The sequence below is a fragment of the Globicephala melas genome, chromosome 1 (assembly GCF_963455315.2).
Source record: "Globicephala melas chromosome 1, mGloMel1.2, whole genome shotgun sequence".
NCBI classification, from domain to species: Eukaryota; Metazoa; Chordata; class Mammalia; order Artiodactyla; family Delphinidae; genus Globicephala; species Globicephala melas.
In genome coordinates this window covers 75,985,637-76,002,544 of record NC_083314.1, presented here as the reverse complement: position 1 = coordinate 76,002,544, position 16,908 = coordinate 75,985,637, and the positions used below count along the sequence as shown (strand labels likewise).

At 61.5% G+C, this 16,908-nt stretch overlaps 1 protein-coding gene across 2 annotated transcripts; it reads left to right on the top strand.

The window, feature by feature from the left end:
• The first annotated feature begins 674 nt into the window (after window positions 1-674).
• Window positions 675-16,899, top strand: ZBTB7B (zinc finger and BTB domain containing 7B). 2 transcript variants are annotated; one of them, XM_060298688.2, is made up of 4 exons: window positions 675-788; window positions 1,199-1,299; window positions 13,034-14,202; window positions 14,596-16,899. In XM_060298688.2, exons 3-4 carry the CDS (start codon window positions 13,040-13,042, stop codon window positions 15,059-15,061), a joined length of 1,629 nt encoding a protein of 542 aa, XP_060154671.1. In that variant the 5' UTR covers window positions 675-788; window positions 1,199-1,299; window positions 13,034-13,039; the 3' UTR covers window positions 15,062-16,899. The 2 variants fall into 2 exon arrangements, with proteins under 2 accessions (XP_060154671.1, XP_060154669.1); XM_060298686.2 differs by lacking the exon at window positions 675-788 and adding an exon at window positions 995-1,041.
• The last annotated feature ends 9 nt before the right edge of the window (window positions 16,900-16,908 follow it).

Genomic DNA, 16,908 nt, shown 5'->3' with positions numbered 1-16,908 from the left:
GGACCTGGCCCCTCCCCTCCGACAATGCCAAGGCCGCATCGGGCACCGGCTGGAGCGCAGAGGCTGCTTGCCCAGGGCGCCGTTCCCTCCCCGCGAGGCGCCGTCACGCGTGGGGAGGGACGCAGTGTGCCCGCACCCTCAATTCCCCCGCCTCCAAGGGGTGGGGTGGGGCGTAGGAGCTGGAGTTGATGGCCGGGTGGCTCCCCTCCCCCTACCTCCAGGGGCCCTGACCTGATTATAGCCCCTCACGGGACCCCCTCCCTCAATCCCCTAAGTCCCCGCCTCGCCCCCATCTAGTGTATCTTTAACCTCCTCATACCCTTCCCTCCCGAGGTGCTGACCCTACGGAAGCCCCTCTTGTAGGAGTGCGAGCCCTTGATGGGGGTGCTCGGTTCCCCGGCCGCTGCGGACACTGCCCCCTCCTCTTCCCCTCCTCCAGGTTTCAGGCCAGCCCCTCGGCTCCGCCCCCTCCCTGGCCGAACGCAGGGAGGGACCCACTTGGGATGGGCGGGTGTTCAGGCCAATGGGCGGGCCGGGAGGTGGAGTGCAGGGGGCGGGACGGAGTAGCGGCGGAGGGCTGGATGGGGGTCGGGGGCGGAGCTCGAGTTAAGGTGGACTGGGAGAGATAGAGGCTAGAGAAAAAGAGAGAGAGAGAGAGAGGGAGAGAGAGACGGAGAGGGAGAGGGAGAGGAGGAGGAGGAAAGGGACCGCGGCAGGTGAAGGGAGAAAGAGAGAGAGAAGGAAAGAAGGAGGGAAAAGAGGAGGGTGGGAAAAGCTCGGAGAGCAAAGTAAGAGCTTGGAATAAGAGAGCGAAAAAGGAGGGAGGGATCCATCTGCGCCCTGCAGAGACTGGCTGGACCAAGGGGTTGAAGTTTATGTCCTTATTGGGCGGAGGGAGGGGGGCCTGGGGGGGCGGGTGAAAAACCAGGAAGTGACAGAGGGTGTTGCTAAGGGTTGGGAGGGGGAGTTTGGGGGGTGGCAGGGGGCGGGGGGAGGGATGGGGGGAAAGCAAGCAGGAGGACAGGTGAGACAGCAGGACAGGTGAGGCGGGCCCTGAGGGGGGGGCGGGTGGGAGCCAGGTGAATGTACGGTTCTCGGCGGCCGAGGGGGGGGCGGGCGGCAGGAGGAGGCAGAGGGCTGCGGAGGAGGAGCCCCCCAGCAGAGAGCGGCGAGCCACTGACCGCGGCCTTCTGACCAGGACCGGAGCAGGGCCCCAAGCCCCCGGGCCTGGCGGGGGACGCGCTTCTCCCCACACCCGGAGCCTCAGCAGCTCCAGCCAGCGGACCCAAAGGCAGAGAGGTGAGTGTACCCCACTTTTGTCTCCTGGCTAGAGGTCCCCCATACTCGAGACTGCTGCAGTGTCCTTCGTCCGTCCTGTAAGTGGGACCCCCCCACATACACACACGCACGCAGACCAGATTCCCACCACTCCCCTTCCCTGTGCCTTCCCAACACTCTGGGTCTTTGGAATTGATTTTAACTGGGAGGAAAGGTAGAGAAGGAACTACAGCCGCCCCCAACCCAGGGCGGAGGGTCCCCAGAAACTTTCTCTTCACTTCTGGGATCAGACAGACTGGCGGCTCCGGGATGGAGAGAGGGTGAGGCGGCGCTGAGCGCTCCCCCAGTCTCCTTCGTGACTTTAGGGGGAGACCCCCGACCCGTCCGAGTAGAGGGAATGGAAACGCTGACGGATTCTAACTAGGACAACGCTCCCCCCCCAACTCCGCGCCCCCTGGCGCGGTGGGTTGGACCCGGGCCAGTTGCATGGGGGGTGGGGGGAGCACAGGAGGAGCCGCGGCTTGGGGGAAAGTTACCGGCTGGACTATTCGGTTTCTTGAGCTTCCAGAGTCGCGCTCTCTCGCTGGTAGTGGGACTCAGCGACAACCTCCGAGCGAATATAGAACGACCCCTCTCTCCGCCTCCCCTCAATCCCACTCTCTTCGTTCAGGCTCCAGTACCGCCGCCACCTTTTCAAAGCCAGCTCCGGCCCCCAGAGCCCAAGAGCGAGGGTGGGCGACTGGGAAGAATTCTACCTATTACCCGTCCCCCAACAGGCGCCGGCGCACCTGCCCCTACCCGGAGTGGGGGTCGCTACTGTGTTGTTGTAGAACCTACTCTGAGCGCCGCTGGTAGAGGGCTGCCATTCAAAGGGGTGGGGGGCGCTGCTTTCAATTTCCAGCTTTCTCTCTCTCTTCCCACCCCACCCCAAGTAAGAGAGCGACGTGTCCCGGCCAGAGCGAGGGGGGGCCGGGAGTGGGGGGGCGGCGTGGGCAGCGGGTTGTGCCCGGACACGTGCCTGCCCAGGCGCCCCGGCCCTGCTAGTGTTTGGAGAGAGGGCGGGTCCCCTGCCCCCCGCCCCGCACAACCCCCACGTATCAAAGGGCGGCTGAGACGTGGTGAGACCTCGGGGCGCCCTGGGGGGCGGGGGGCGGGGAGTCTGGGTCCGGAGCAGGGGAGGGGCAGAGGCGCGGGTGCTAGCTGACCCACAGGAAACGAGCGCTGCTGACCTAGTTTGGGACACCGGAAGTGGGTGCTGGGGAGAGGGGGAGACCAGCAGGCTGTCCTGGCTTCCGGGCCAGGTGGAGGGCGTGCTTGAATTGACCCCCACCCGAGTGCCTTGGAGACCCCTAGCTGCAGCTGAGAATGGGAATGAGTCAGCGCAGCTATTCCGCCTTCCCCCAACTTATTCCTGGAGGAGGGAGACAGTTTATCAAGGGGCAGGGGGAGCCAGATTGGGCGGTGAGGGGTTAAACCAGGATGGGAACTCTGTTTCCTGAGGGTGCATGTGTATAGGGGGGTGAGCCTGGATGATTATGGGGTTGCCTCCTGCTCCCCCCACACACACCAACTGGTTTGGTCACCCCTGTACCCTCCTGGCACTGCTGGGAGAGCTGGCATGGAGTGGGCATCAGGTTGGGAGGGGACAGTGGGCATATGGAGTGTTGTGCTGGGCTGGAGAGGGACATATTTGTGACTGAGTTTGGGTAACATTTAGTGTTCCTCCTCAGTGGTGACTGGGGACAAGGGCAGGGGGCTCCCCTGGAGCAGCTGATGAAACAAGAAGAAATCTCTGTCATTGCCTCCTGTCCCTGGCCCTCGGGACCCCGGCTTCCCCAGCGTGCCTCTGTTACATGGTTGCTGTGAGCACCACACAGCCTGCTGGCACCCCCAGACACTGTCCCCTCCCTTGGGTACCACACCCCCCAACCTTAGCACAGGGGTCAAGAAGGGGTTAATACCACCCAAAGGGGGCTCTGGGGAAGAAAGAAGGCAGTGCCCACTAGGCTCAGGTGTCAAGGAGAGAGGCCTGCTCTAATGGGGTACTCTCATCACTGCTCAGCTCTGGCTGACATGGACCCCAGGGACTGGGAGACAGGTGCTGACCTCTTCCCCCTTCCCCATGGTGCCCCCTGGCACCCAGGGCCCCCAGCTCCTCCTTGGCCTAGTGCCTGCCCCGGGAGGGCGAGGCGGGCAGCGGGGGCTGGGCTAACAATGCACCATCGGGCCCTTTGTGTGCTTGCACTTGGCACCCTGGGGAAGGGTGGGGGAGGGGGCCCAGCGGGCATGGGGGGCGGAGCGCCTCTGGGGTGGGGACAGTGAAGGCTGGGGGAGAAAAGCAGAGAATGAAAGCAGGTGGGGAGGAAAGGGAAGTAGGTCAGATAGGGTGCTGGCCCCTCATTCCAAGTCAAGGCCTAGAGAACCAGCCCCTGATCCTATGGCTGCCCAGATGGCATCATGCTGCCTGAGGCACAGCCTAGTACTGGGCATTTGGGGTCAGAAGCCACTGCCCAGGGGACTGGTCAGATGGAGGAGGCCTGGCCTGGTACTGCCCCCTTCTTGGTGGCTAAGAGACCCAGTTCTGGCCTAAGGCCGAGGTCCCAAGACGGGTAGTGAATGGGCTCCAGGCAGGGCACTGCCCTCTGATAGAAGCCTCTGGGCCTGCTTCAGGGCTTCCTGCCTCCAGCCTGCTTGGTTCCCTGACCTTCCGAGAGTTAAGACTGCCCTGCCACCAGGCCTTGGGGCCTATGCCTGTTTTGGCCTAGGACTGAAGAGGAGGGTGGGGGAGGAAGGTGGGGAAAAGCAGACGGATAGGACCCTGGCATGGGGTGTGCCTGCCCTGGCCTCTTCCCCCTCCTTCTGCTGAGTAAACTCGTGAGTAAACTTGACGTTTTGCCCGGACAGTTTGAAGTTGCCTCGCCGCCCCCCCCTCCACCAGTCCTGCCAACACACAGGCGGCCAGGCGCCAAGGCGGGCCTGGGGGACTGGGGGGAAGGGGTAAGAGCTACTGTTGCCCACCATCAAAGGCCTTGGAGAGGCAAGAATGACCCACCACCCAGCCAGATCCAGGTCTTGGCAAGAGTCTTGGCTGGGGCCTATAAGCATCTGTCCCAGAACCTTGGGGAGCCCAGGGAAAGTGGCCTGGAAGCAGAGCCTCTGCCCACTTCTGACCTCCACCCCCACTAAGAAAAGGCACCCAGCTGCCATCTGGTCCCCTGAGTTGCCACCGTTAATGTTCACAGGCTGCCTGGCACAAGGGGAAAAGCTACCTTTAGCAAATTCCACAGGGACACTGGAAAGGGCTGCCTTCTTCATTCTGTCCCACAGCCTGGGATGGGTGGGAGGCTGGTGGCCTTCCTTGGCATCTTAGCCCTCTCTTCACTGAGGCCTCCCAGTTGCTATGGCCTCAGCCCTAGAGGATGGCATCCTCATTTGCCAGCACAATTCCTTGACCTCACACCTGGGCCTAACCCCATACATGTCTCCTTCCACCATACCCATCAGGCCTGGCCCTAACCTCCCCCAACCCCTTCCTCTTCCTGCTAGCATCCTAGAACGTAGTCAGCTTTCAGAGCTCTCCAGCCAGCAGATACCCGTGCCAGATCCGGGAGTTGGGGTGCCCTGGACAAAAGAGGGCTGGTGGCAGGCAAATGGAGCCAGTGACCCCCGCAAACACACCAGTCTACTGTGACTTGACATCACTAATTCCTCTTATGCCTCCCCAGACCACCAGAATGGTGCCGAGGCCCAGCAGGGGGAAATGCCTTCCCAGTCCTTGCTGAGCCTCGGAGTGGGGCTCCACCAGGCCCTTGCTTTCGACCTCATGTCTCTGGCTTCAGTTTCCTTCCTGTTTCCACCACTCCCCCCAACTCCTCCCCACCCATACGCCCCTTTCAACAGACATCCTCTCCTCCTTCCTTCCTCCTTTCCTCCCCCTTTGCCTGGGAGGGGGTCCTCTCCCCCCACCATGGACCTCCTGCCTTGTACCTCTTCTAAACACAGTCCCCTTGGAGATTCATAACCAAGTCCTCTGCTCTGCCCTCCCCACCCCGTCAGCAAGGCTCTGGGGAAGAGGAGAGCACTGGGCTTCTCAAGGGAACTACAGCTCCCAAGGTACATGCAAAGCAATTGTGGTGCATACTGGGAGTTGTAGTCCTCCTTGATCTCTCAGTTTGGTTAAGTCTGGAAATTTTTCTGGATGGGGCTAAAAGCGGACTGGGATGATTTGGAATGTGGGGACCCTCTGCATCCCCCCACCTTGTCCTCACCATCTTGTTCCCACATGACACCATGTACCCATGATTGACGTCCATCCCCCCTGCTGAGACATGCTACCCATTCTCACCTGAGGGCCCCACCCAAGAGATGCCCACACCCTGCCCTGCTGCCCCTGGCACGGGTGAAACGGAGAGGCCCCATGAACTCCCTCCCTGCCCCCTGCCCCCTAGGCTGGTTCCCTCCCTTTATGGGGATCAAAGGGCAGAGAGCAGCCCCGCCCCACTCCCTCACAGGCTGCAGGCACTAGGGCACTCAGGAATATCAGGGACTTTGGTGCCCAAGCAAATGCTTGGGCAGGGGGAATGCCGGGAGGCTGGCGCCTGATGGCAGGGAGAGACACTGGCCCCCACCTTGGGGAGTAGAGCCTTCAATAACTGCTCATCAAGCTGGCCATAGCCCCCTGGGCTCTCTTTGTGTAGGCCCTAACCCGTGCGCTGCCTCTTGAGGAGATGGCTTGAGAACAGGGTCTTGTGCCTTATCTGTAGGACCTAAGGGCCTGGGCCCGCCTAGCTGGCACCAAGGCACAGGGGTGACCCTCCCCCACCCGAGGCCCACAGTTGGCATGGGGCGCTGGGAGCCAGGGGGGTAGGAGGGAGAGGAGGGCAGGACTGCCAGCATCCTGGTGGGTAGGTGCCAACCGGGCCGGGAGCTGGTGAGGGGCAGCAGGCCAGCGGCATTGAGCCAGCAGCTGTTGGGGGGAAAGGGGAGGGGATATTTTAGGGGGCATTTCTGTGGTGCCCCCTCCCAGCCCAGTAGGACTTGGGATGGCCTAGTGTCTGGGGGACCTAGGGCACGCCTCGTTCCAGGAATAAGAGACCCCAGAAGCTGTTTAAGTGGAACTTTGTGGCCCACCCATCTCTGGGCTCAGAGCCCTCCTGAGTTACCCCTCAGGCCCAGGCGGGTCCCACCCAACCAGCCAGGGTGGCAGCAGCTTACGCAAGGGGTGGGGCTAGCCGCTTCCCAGCAGATGCCCCCTCCCGGCTCCTTCCTCTTTCGGTGCCCACAGCTCCCCCCATCTGTCCACCCCCCTCAGGCCAGCTCTGTCCCCCTGATCCTCCTGGCCATTGGGGGCTGGCACAAGTGCTGCCCCCTGGCCTGGTTGGCAGGGGCTGGTGCCCGGGCAAGGAACTGTGGTATGTGAGTGGGTTTGGGGTGAGGCATGGGGAGGGCGGGGTGCTGCCTTGCCCAGCCCCTGAGGGCCCCAGCCCAGTACAGAGTGGGGAGAATTCGGCCAGCTCCCAGGGGTGCTGAGGGACATACTGGGGTCTGGAGGGCCTCCCTGTGTTCCCCTATTATACCATATGCCCTGAGGGGCTGGGACCTAGGCACCTGTCACCCCTGGCACTGCCTGTCCAGGGTTCCCCTCCTCCCGCTTCTGGCCACTGCTGCCTCCTGTCCCCTCCCCTCCCTTCCCTTCTTCCTTCTCCTGGTCCCACCTCCAGCAGCCTCTCCCATTGCTCCTCCTCACCTCTGTCCTCCTGGACTGTCCCAGCTCCTACCTTTCCTACTGCTCACCTTTTTCCCCTTTTAGGACTGAGAGAGGACGGGCCAGGGTGGATACAGCTGGGGCTTCGGGCACCACAGGCAGAGACTCTAGGCCCTCTCCCACGCTGCCAGGCCTCTGGTAACCCCTCCCTCCATCTGGGGGGAGGGGGGACAGCACCCAGAGAGTTAAGGCTGTAGGGGGGAGGGGCTGGGCCAAGTCGTGGGCGGCCCCTTTGAAGGAGGGAGCTGGAGCGGGGAACAGCCACCCTACCTCCCCCCCAGCCCGGCCCTCCCCCACCCCTCCCAACCTGCTCCCCCCAGGGGCCAAGAGGAGTTGCCGGCAAGGCCCCTCAGCGTTCAGGTGAGTAGGCCACACTGTGGCTTGGGAGATCAGGCCCCAGGGGAGGCTTGGAGGCCTAGAATTGGCCAAGGGTCAGAGAGGGACTGAAAAACAGGCTAGGAAGAGGGTGTCTGAACTTCACAGGGGGAGTTTAGGAACTGAGGGGCTGAGGAGCTGGAGCGTGGGGAAGCTTCTGTGTCTGGGGGACCCAGGAGGACAGGAGAGCAGAAGAAGGGGCCTACGGGAGCCGAGGGGTTGCTGGGCCAGGACAGGAGGTTGGACAGGCTGGCAGGGAGCCGGGCTCCGGGGATCGGGCCGGGGTGTCCTCTGGGGCTGGGGGGCTCAGGTTTCTGCTGGCGGCTTGGCGGGTGTGGGGTTACCAGCCGGCTCGGTTACCCAGCCGGAGACGCTAGACTGGGGGGAGGGGGTGGGCACAGGGCAGACCCTGGCACCCTGTGTGGTCTCCTCAGGCCCTAAGGGTATCTGGCACTGCTCCGGCAGACCCCCGCTGGGAACCCTGATGACCAGGGTCTGTCCAAGTGCACAGTTGCCTGGCCTAGGGTGGGCAGCCTCTGGGGAAAGTCCAGCAGCTCCAGGGCTGGAAATTCTGACGGGCAGAGAGGCCTAGGCTATCCCCCTCACCCCACCCGACATCCGCTCTCACTGTACCACCCCCTCCCATCTTCCCCAACTGTCCCCCAAATTTTGGCCCTGTGCTTCATCCAAAATGGGGCCGTGGGTACCTTACATGTGACCATCTCATGGCAAGACCAGGCCTTGGAGGGCAGGCCTGGCATCTTGATTTAATTCCTCTGCCCCTCTCCACACTGCGCCTGCCTGGGGAGAAGAGAAGGGATGCTCAGAGCAAGATGAAATGGAGGAAGTGAGGAGGCTTGAGCGATAGAACCAAAAGGGAAAAGAAAGGAGAGGTAGGGATGATTCCTCGGAGGCCTACGGACATAGACGCGGTAGAGAGGAAGCGGGAGCCTCGAAAGGGCTGAAGGAAGGAAAGCAAAGGATGAGTCGCGGAGAGGGGAGACAAGGGTCCGAGAAGGCGGTAAGGGGACAGGAAGAGGCCAAGAAAAGGGGCCAAGAGTGGAGAGGGCCTCGTTCCCAAAGGACAAGAGGGGAAGGCTGGGGAAGACGGAGTTGCCCCCATTCCTTCCTCCGCCATCTTTTATCTCCCTCAGATTTACCCTGATGCGGCCTGAGTGGCTGTGGACTAGGGCAGTTGTCATGGAAAGAAAATGTGGGGGGACACTGAGGTCTCCCTCCTGTCAGGAGCTGAAGCACCAGGAATTGGGGATTTTGAGGGAGGAGAGGCTTAACCCCCACGGCACCGGGAAGCAGCCAACTCCCCTTGCCTCCTTCCCCCTTCGTGGCTTGCGGTCTCTCTTCCCCGCCTCGGCCCCCAGGAAGTGTGAGTGCTGGGGGTGGTGAGGTTAGGAGGGGGAAGCGGCCTATGGGGGATGGGGAAGGCATGTACTAGCTTGGAGGGGCTGGGGTGGAGAGGGAAGGGCTCCATAAATGCCTAGGGCATCCCTGGGCCAAGGGCCTCTCCTTCAAAGCCATTCCAATCCTCAAGGGGATTCACCTCAACCCCTCACCCTGACTTCCCAACTGGGCAGGCCAGATGGCTTCAGCCCCTGGGCCTCAGAGACCCTAAGAAGGGGTGAGAGAAGCTGGGGAACTAGGATTCCTGGGTCCCTGAGGACTTTGGACTGGCTGTCCTATTTCCCCACCCCCCTGGTCCAGCCACAGGCCAAAGCCCTGGCTTCGTGCAAACTTAGCTCCAAAAAAACAGGAAGAGAACCTGAGGCTGGAGTTGGGGTGGGGGTTGGAGGGGGGCAGAAAGGAGAAAGAAGTAAGGGGGAAGGGTGGCCGGCTAAGGTGGGAAGAGTGCCAGGCCTCTCCATCACCCTGGCAGGAGGTGTCACAGCCTGGTCCTCAACCTCCCCCACCCCACGTTGCTACACCTGGAGAGGACTGGCCAGGTCCCTCTCAGGCTCTCCGGCAGAGCCCAGAGGTGGGGGCCTCCAGGCTTGGGGAGGGGTGGCTCTGTGTGCCTGTGTCTCAGGCCCATATCTATTTTCTCCGCCGCTAATCCTGTTTCCGCCTGCTGCCCCCCACACTAAGCCTTACTCCCCTAATCCCCAGGGTGTGGGGAAGGGGGGCCAGCTTTATTCAGCTGCCCCGTTCAGGGCCTCATATCCCAGCTCTTCAGCTGGCTCGAGCCGGTGGTGTTGGCCCTGGTGCCCCCAGCCCTGCACTGGACACTGCCGGAGGTCAGCACCTGGAAAGAGTTCCAGCCTCCTTTTCCTTCCCATGCCAGGGCCAGTGCCCTCTACCTTTTGGTTTCTTGGTGGTGGACACACCTTGGCAGGTGCCCTTGGGCACTGAGGGGTAGGTGATAGGGGCTCCCCCCTTTGCCCCCTCCCACCTTTCTAACCCCAAAATCTTCCCCCCACCAAAGATGGGGCAAGCTTGACTCAGGGCCCAGTTTCAAGAGAGCTGCCCACCGGCTTGGCCGGTCTAGCAGGCCTGACAGTGAGGGGAGCCTGGGGGGTGGCGGGAAAGTGGGGAGAGATGGGGTGGGGCCCCCAGTTCTTCCCCCTACCAGGCAAACAGACCAAACAGACCTTGCCTGGCTCCCTGGCACAGCTGCCCCCCCAGCCACCACACACGCCCATGCCCACAAGGTCTTAGCAAGAGGGGGCATGCCAGGCTGGGTGGGGACACTTATGGGCGTCGGGGGGCTGGGCCCTCTGGGATACAGAGGTGGGAAGGGTGCCCAAGGTGGGGTGGGCATCCTGGCACCAGTGCCCCACCCTGGAAGAAAGAAGGGGGAAGCCTCCACCCCAGCAGCCCCTCCCAGATGATGGGGCTAGGAGTATCCCCTTGGCCTGGTTGGCATTAGCCTAGTTCCAGGTGGCACCTAAGTTAGCATGGGTGCCAGAGCCCTGGGTAAGGGCTAGGGGAGTTTCCCAGAAGCTAGAGAACCATGTGAACACCTCCCCTTCCCACGTGTGTCCTCTGCCTCTCCCTTCCTTCATTGGTACCTCGTGGCCACAGGGTTAGGCCCAAGGGGTTAAACACCCACCTCTGCCCGAGCCAGGCCTGAGTGAGTTGCATCGTGAACCAGCCAGAGCCTGTGACCTGACAGCGGGGTCAGCCAATCAGCGCACCCGCCACACCAAGTTGCCTCGGAGACGGCCCTGGGGTGGGAGAAGGGAGGCGGGCTTAACAGCGGGAATGGGTGGGGTGTGGAGGGAAGGAGGGAGAGGGATGGGGTTAGCCACGTGCCTGCGGGTGCCCAGCCCCGGGCCAATGGACATCGAGGACAGCCCCACCCATCCCCCTCAGGAGGGACAGGATTTGCTTGGGCCCAGGAGGGAGCCCATTGCTGCTTGAGTGGCCACTGCTGCTGCCCACCCGATTTTGTTTGTTTCTAAGTCCTGGGGCCATTTGCCTCTTGTACTATTTGTAAAGTACAGGTAGGGGAACCAAAGGAAACTGGGAGTGCTCCCAGACTGCTTGGCCCCTAGGGAGAGAAGTGATCTGGGGACTTAAGGTGGGAAGGGGTGGGCTGTCTAAGGGTGTCTGGCTGTGGCTTATGAGCCACATGGGTGCTGCTCACTCATGGCTTCCGCGCAGGCGTTCTGGTGCTGGGACAGGGAGGCAGGCAGAAACAATGCAGTTCTTGTGTCCTCAAGAGGAAACCTGTAGCCCTTGACTCCTCCAACCCCCCCTCCCAAAATCTTCCCCATCAATGGCCAACACTGAGCAGCTGTTGGGAGTGGCAGAGAAGACACTGACAAAATGCCAGTGGGACTTGCCCTAAGGATCATCTAGGTCAGTCTTTAATTTTACAGATGAGGAAACAGGTCTCCTCAGGAAAGGAAGTGACTGGTCCAAGGTCATGTAGCTAGTAGTAACCTGACTTCCTGGGGTGATTTGAGGGAGGGAGACAGACTTGTTTCCCAGCAGACACCACCTGTGTAGTGGAATCTGCCTCTAGGTGAGGCCTTGTTTCTCCTTGCCAAGGCCAGAATATTTATTGAGCCCCTACTGTGTGTGTTAAGGCATTGTGCCACCCACGGTCTCATTTAACCTTCACCACAGCCCTAGGAGTCAGGTGGAATGATCCCATATTAGAGATGAGGAAAGAGGTCCAGAGATTAAATCACTTGTTTAAGGTCACAGAGCTAATCAGCCGCAGACGGAGGATTCAAACTCAAGCCTGGATGACTCCCGAGCCCAGCTCTTTCCAGGCCCCAACTCTGTCTCCAGTTGCTCCAGACCCACCAAATGTCAGGGCTGAAGGGCTGAGCCCATGGGGCATCCATTCCCAGCCCCTCCTTGTACAGTGAGGAAATTGAAGCACAGAGAGAAATGACTTGCCCAAGGTCATTCAGCAAGATAGCAGCAGAATACTTATAAAGATGTTTAAAAATAATAATAAATAAATATTAATGGTATGGTTAAAAAAAAGATAGTAGCAGAGCCAGGACTTAAAGCAGATCTCCCCACTTCCAGGCCAGACTCCCTCTACTACCCCTCCCCTCCCCTCCACCAGCCTCGGGATTGCTGGCAGCTCTGCACCTTCTGTGGCTCTGCCTTGGAGGGGAAAGCATAGAGGGTGAAAGATGGTCCTCTGGAGAGGGGGGACTCTCCTGACTGGATGGGAATGGGGAGGGAGAGGTGGTGGTGGTAGCCCAGTGGGGGAGGGGTGGGACTGGAACTTGGCCTATTGGCAGTGGGAGAGGGGGCGGGGACGATGCTTATCGGTGCGGGGCAGGAAGCACCCGCGCCAGCCAGCGACACCCCAGCAAAGGGTGGCTGCTCCTTGGCCCCATGGGGGAGGGGAGGATGTGGGGGGAGGGATGCTGGGAGCTGTGTTTCCCTTTTGGCCTCTAGAAGGGGGGATCTAGAAGGGGAGATGAACTTTTAGTGGGTGGGGAAGGAGGAGGAGGAGGGTGCTGGGAAGCCACCTCTCAGGTTTGCATAGTGTTTTACTGTACACCAAATGCTTTAGGGAGATAACATAAGTTAAAGCACCTGACCTTGCCTTGAACAGTCCTTGGCGCAATGTGAATCTGAACTCTCTCATTGGCCTCTCTCTGGGCTGAGAGGAGGTTCCATCACAAAGACTGTTACCCCACTTTTCAGATGACTGAGGCTGGCTGCCAGAGCCACCCAGAGTCCTTCAGCCAACTCTTCATGAAGCCTGAACCAGAACCCAGGCATCCTTTCTCCCAGTCCAGTGCTTCTTCCAAAGGGATGGGGAATGGGGCAGACCCGTGAAGCAGACGGGTCTCTAGGAAAGGCCAGAAAGGCAGGGCTCCTGCTCTCACAGAGGCAGAACAGTGCACAGTGCTTAGGAACACGGACTCTGGGCCCATCGCCTGGCTTTGAACCTCTTCTGCACTTAACATAGAAAGTTGCTTCACCTGTCTGCACCTCAGGTTCCTGTCTGTGAAATGAATGATAACTGTTACTTTAGAAGGTTGTAGAAGATGAAGTGGGTGTAAAGTACTTAGAAGACCGTCTAAGTAGTCTGCAGTCACCTGGCCAACGTTGGTATATATCCCTTCCCTGGACCACCTTGCAGGGCTGAGCGCTCTTAACCTCCCTCTCTACTTGACTCTGCAGGAGAAGATGGGGAGCCCCGAGGACGACCTGATCGGGATTCCATTCCCAGACCACAGCAGTGAGCTCCTGAGCTGCCTCAATGAGCAGCGCCAGCTGGGCCACCTATGTGACCTCACCATCCGGACACAGGGCCTTGAATACCGCACCCACCGGGCTGTGCTGGCTGCCTGCAGCCACTACTTCAAGAAGCTCTTCACGGAGGGCGGTGGCGGGGCGGTCCTGAGTGCTGGGGGTGGCGGGGTGGCTGCCGGGGGAGCAGGGGCCGGTGTGTGTGAGCTGGACTTTGTGGGGCCGGAGGCACTGGGTGCCCTGCTCGAGTTTGCCTATACAGCCACACTGACCACCAGCAGCGCCAACATGCCGGCAGTGCTCCAGGCTGCGCGGCTGCTGGAGATCCCGTGTGTCATCGCTGCCTGCATGGAGATTCTGCAGGGGAGCGGACTAGAAGCTCCCAGCCCTGACGAGGACGACTGTGAGCGAGCTCGCCAGTACCTGGAGGCCTTCGCCACAGCCACAGCTTCAGCCTCGGGAGTTCCCAACGGTGAAGACAGCCCTCCACAGGTGCCCCTCCCACCGCCGCTGCCGCCGCCCCCTCGGCCTGTCGCCCGCCGCAGCCGCAAGCCACGAAAAGCTTTCCTGCAGACCAAGGGGGCCCGGGCAAACCACCTAGTGCCTGAAGTGCCCACAGTGCCCACCCATCCCTTGACCTACGAGGAGGAGGAGGAGGCGGCAGGCAGAGTGGGCAGCAGCGGGGGCAGTAGGCTGGGGGACAGCTACAGCCCTCCCACAGGGACTGCCTCACCCCGTGAGGGGCCCCTGAGCTATGAGGCCTATGAGGGTGAGGAAGAAGAGGAGGAGCTGGCATATCCCCCGGCCTATGGGCTGGCGCAGGGTGGCGGGCCCCCGCTGTCCCCAGAGGAGCTGGGCTCAGATGAGGATGCCATCGATCCTGACCTGATGGCCTACCTGAGTTCCCTACACCAGGACACCCTGGCACCAGGCCTAGATGGCCAGGACAAGCTAGTGCGCAAACGCCGCTCCCAGATGCCCCAGGAGTGCCCGGTCTGCCACAAGATTATCCACGGGGCTGGCAAACTGCCACGCCACATGAGGACCCATACTGGTGAGAAGCCCTTCGCCTGTGAAGTCTGCGGTGTCCGTTTCACCCGGTGAGCACCAGCGGGGAAGGGGTGCAGCAGGGGCCATGTCGAGGCGGGGGGTGAGGAAGGGATTATGAGACCCGAGGTATGGAGGCAGGTGATCCTGGAGGGACTGGGGTGGTGATGCCCAGGGTGAGGAGAGAGACCAGATTAGGGAGACCAGGAGAAAGAAAGTCAAGGGAGGTAGGTCTGGGGCATGAAAGATGTGGCTGTGCTGGAGGCAGAGTGGGTGGTGGCCGGGCCCAGTTAAGCTGCAGGCACGTCAGCAAGGGTCTCCTGGGGCAGTCATAGGGAAACGAATGGTGGGGGACGGGAGTGGGACGAGGCCTGGGAACCCGGCCAGGATGACCCAGGGATCGCATCCTGAACCATTTCCTTGCCCCTCCCCCTTGCCTGTGCCAGGAATGACAAGCTGAAGATCCACATGAGGAAGCACACAGGAGAGCGCCCCTACTCATGCTCGCACTGCCCAGCCCGCTTCCTGCACAGCTATGACCTCAAGAACCACATGCACCTGCACACAGGGGACCGGCCCTATGAGTGCCACCTGTGCCACAAGGCTTTCGCCAAGGAGGACCACTTGCAGCGCCACCTCAAAGGCCAGAACTGCCTGGAGGTGCGCACCCGGCGGCGCCGCAAGGACGATGCGCCCCCTCACTACCCCCCGCCCTCTGCCGCCACCCCGACCCCTGCTGGCCTCGACCTCTCCAATGGCCACTTGGACAACTTCCGACTCTCTCTGGCTAGATTCTGGGAGGAGCCAGCCCCTACTGGGCCCCCAGTCTCCACCCCGGGGCCCCCTGATGACGATGAGGAGGAGGGGGCACCCACCACACCTCAGGCTGAAGGTGCCATGGAGTCCTCTTAAAGAGGGACGAGTGGCCGAGCTGGAGCAGCACGGGGCCGGGACGCCCATGCTGAGCAGCGGGAGTGTGCAGCAGAGACGGCGCTGGGGTCCGGGCACTGAGCCTCCCTGGCATCGGAAATTGGGCCCTTCCCTCAGAGCTCTCATTCCAGTTCCAAGCTGAGAAGGTTTTGGGGCAGAGGCTCCCCAGATTGGGGTGCTCTCCCAAGGAGTGATACATACGATATCATGTATATATTTACAGCTCCATTGTAAAGGTGGGGTCCCTGTCCCCAGCTGCTCCTGGGGAGTAGAAGCAATAATGTATTTCTGATTTGTGGGGTCCCTCTTCGGCTATGCGGGTTTCTAGGGGGTGGGGGGCTTGGGACCAAAGCCTTGCCCTGCCCCCATGCCCCTTGGGGTTTTGGCTGTGTAAGGGGGTGAAGGACTGCCCCTCCCTTTCGAGACCCCTCCTTCCTGGTTTCTGTTCCCTTTTCCTGGCAGTGAATTATGCAAAGGGGGGCGGCAAAGGAAGGGTAAGTGGGGGAAAGCAAGGTAGAAGCTTGAAAGACTGGGGGACTGGGCCTGTAAGGAAGGAGCCATCCTAGTCCCCCTCCGCCCTGCTCCCAGCGCTGAGTCATGGGGTCCTGGAGAAGGGGGCGGGGTGGCCTGATTGGTTCGCCCGCCCCTGGGGGCAGCGGGAGGGGCCCCGCCCAACTACGGGAGCTGCTGCTGGTTCTCCTCCCCTCCCCTCCCCTCCCGAGTCGCTGGGCAGGGAATGTCTTGTTCCCGCCGCTCCCTCCCCGGGGCCAGAGGGCAGGGCGGGCCGGGCGGTGGCCTACCCTCTTCTCCTCCTCCCCGCCCAGGTGCAAGCCGGAGCCGCCGACACTGCTGCCGCCCCTGACTCACGCCGCCCCCGGGCTGGCGCGGTGCAGGGTGTGGGACAGGGTGAGGGGTTGGGGGCAGCCTTGCGGAGAACGGGCGAGCCGGCGCCATCTGGCGGCCGTGCCCTGCGCGGGCGAGCGCCCCTGGCGGCCACTTCCAGCGAGCCGTCTTCTCTCAACCTCCACCACCCCAGCTGGTGAGCGGCGCCCCCTTGCCAAGGCCGGGGCAAATAGCTTCTTGCTTGGCCGCAAGGAAGGTGGGCTGCGGACCTGTGGGAAAGGGATCCTTTCCCCAGACCCTTGCCAGCCGGGCTTCCTTTTGGGTCGGGGAGAGTAATCCCCTCACTCTACCCTTAGGATTGAATCCACCCCCGGTCTGTACATAGCCTTTTCTGTTGGTCTTGTTGAAATCTAGTTTCAGATTTTTAACTACCCAATTCTGCTGGGGGTGGGGGTATCTCCTCCCCACCTTCCTCGCTGGGTGCTGGACCCCATTCTGCCTGGGCTCTGCCTTGCACTATTTCCCCTCCCTGGCCTGGCGGCTCTTCCCCTTCCTTAAACGGGGCAGGTTCAGGGGCCCGGTGCTCTCCCTCCCCCCCCACGCACCCCCATGCCCATTTGCACAGCTGCCCAGGTACCCCCAATAGTGGGGGGGGTCACAGGGAGGGGGTAGCGGGACCAGTCCTTGTATCTATTTAAAAAGTGATGATGTAATATATTGGGGTAGGGGGAGGTCGGGTTGCCCTGGGCCTCATCTTAGCATTTCAGGTGATGGGAGAGCCCAGGGCTGAGGAGACCTGGGGCCTAGCCCCAGGGAGTGAGGACAATGTGGCCTCCCCCCTCCCCCCTTGCGGCTTCTCCACTCAGTGCCTTACGGGGTGGGGGGGAGGCAATCCCCCCTCTCCTGTTCCCCTCCCCTTGCCCTGCCCCCCACCTCGGGTGTAAGTGACAGGAAGAAATAATAATTTAAGATTCACACTTGTGTCC

Excerpts from the sequence above, each read along its gene's own strand:
- ZBTB7B (XM_060298688.2), top strand. The coding sequence starts at position 13,040 with ATGGGGAGCCCCGAGGACGACCTGATCGGGATTCCATTCCCAGACCAC. Across the intron at positions 14,203-14,595 it reads TGCGGTGTCCGTTTCACCCG|GAATGACAAGCTGAAGATCC; the intron begins GTGAGCACCAGC and ends TGCCTGTGCCAG.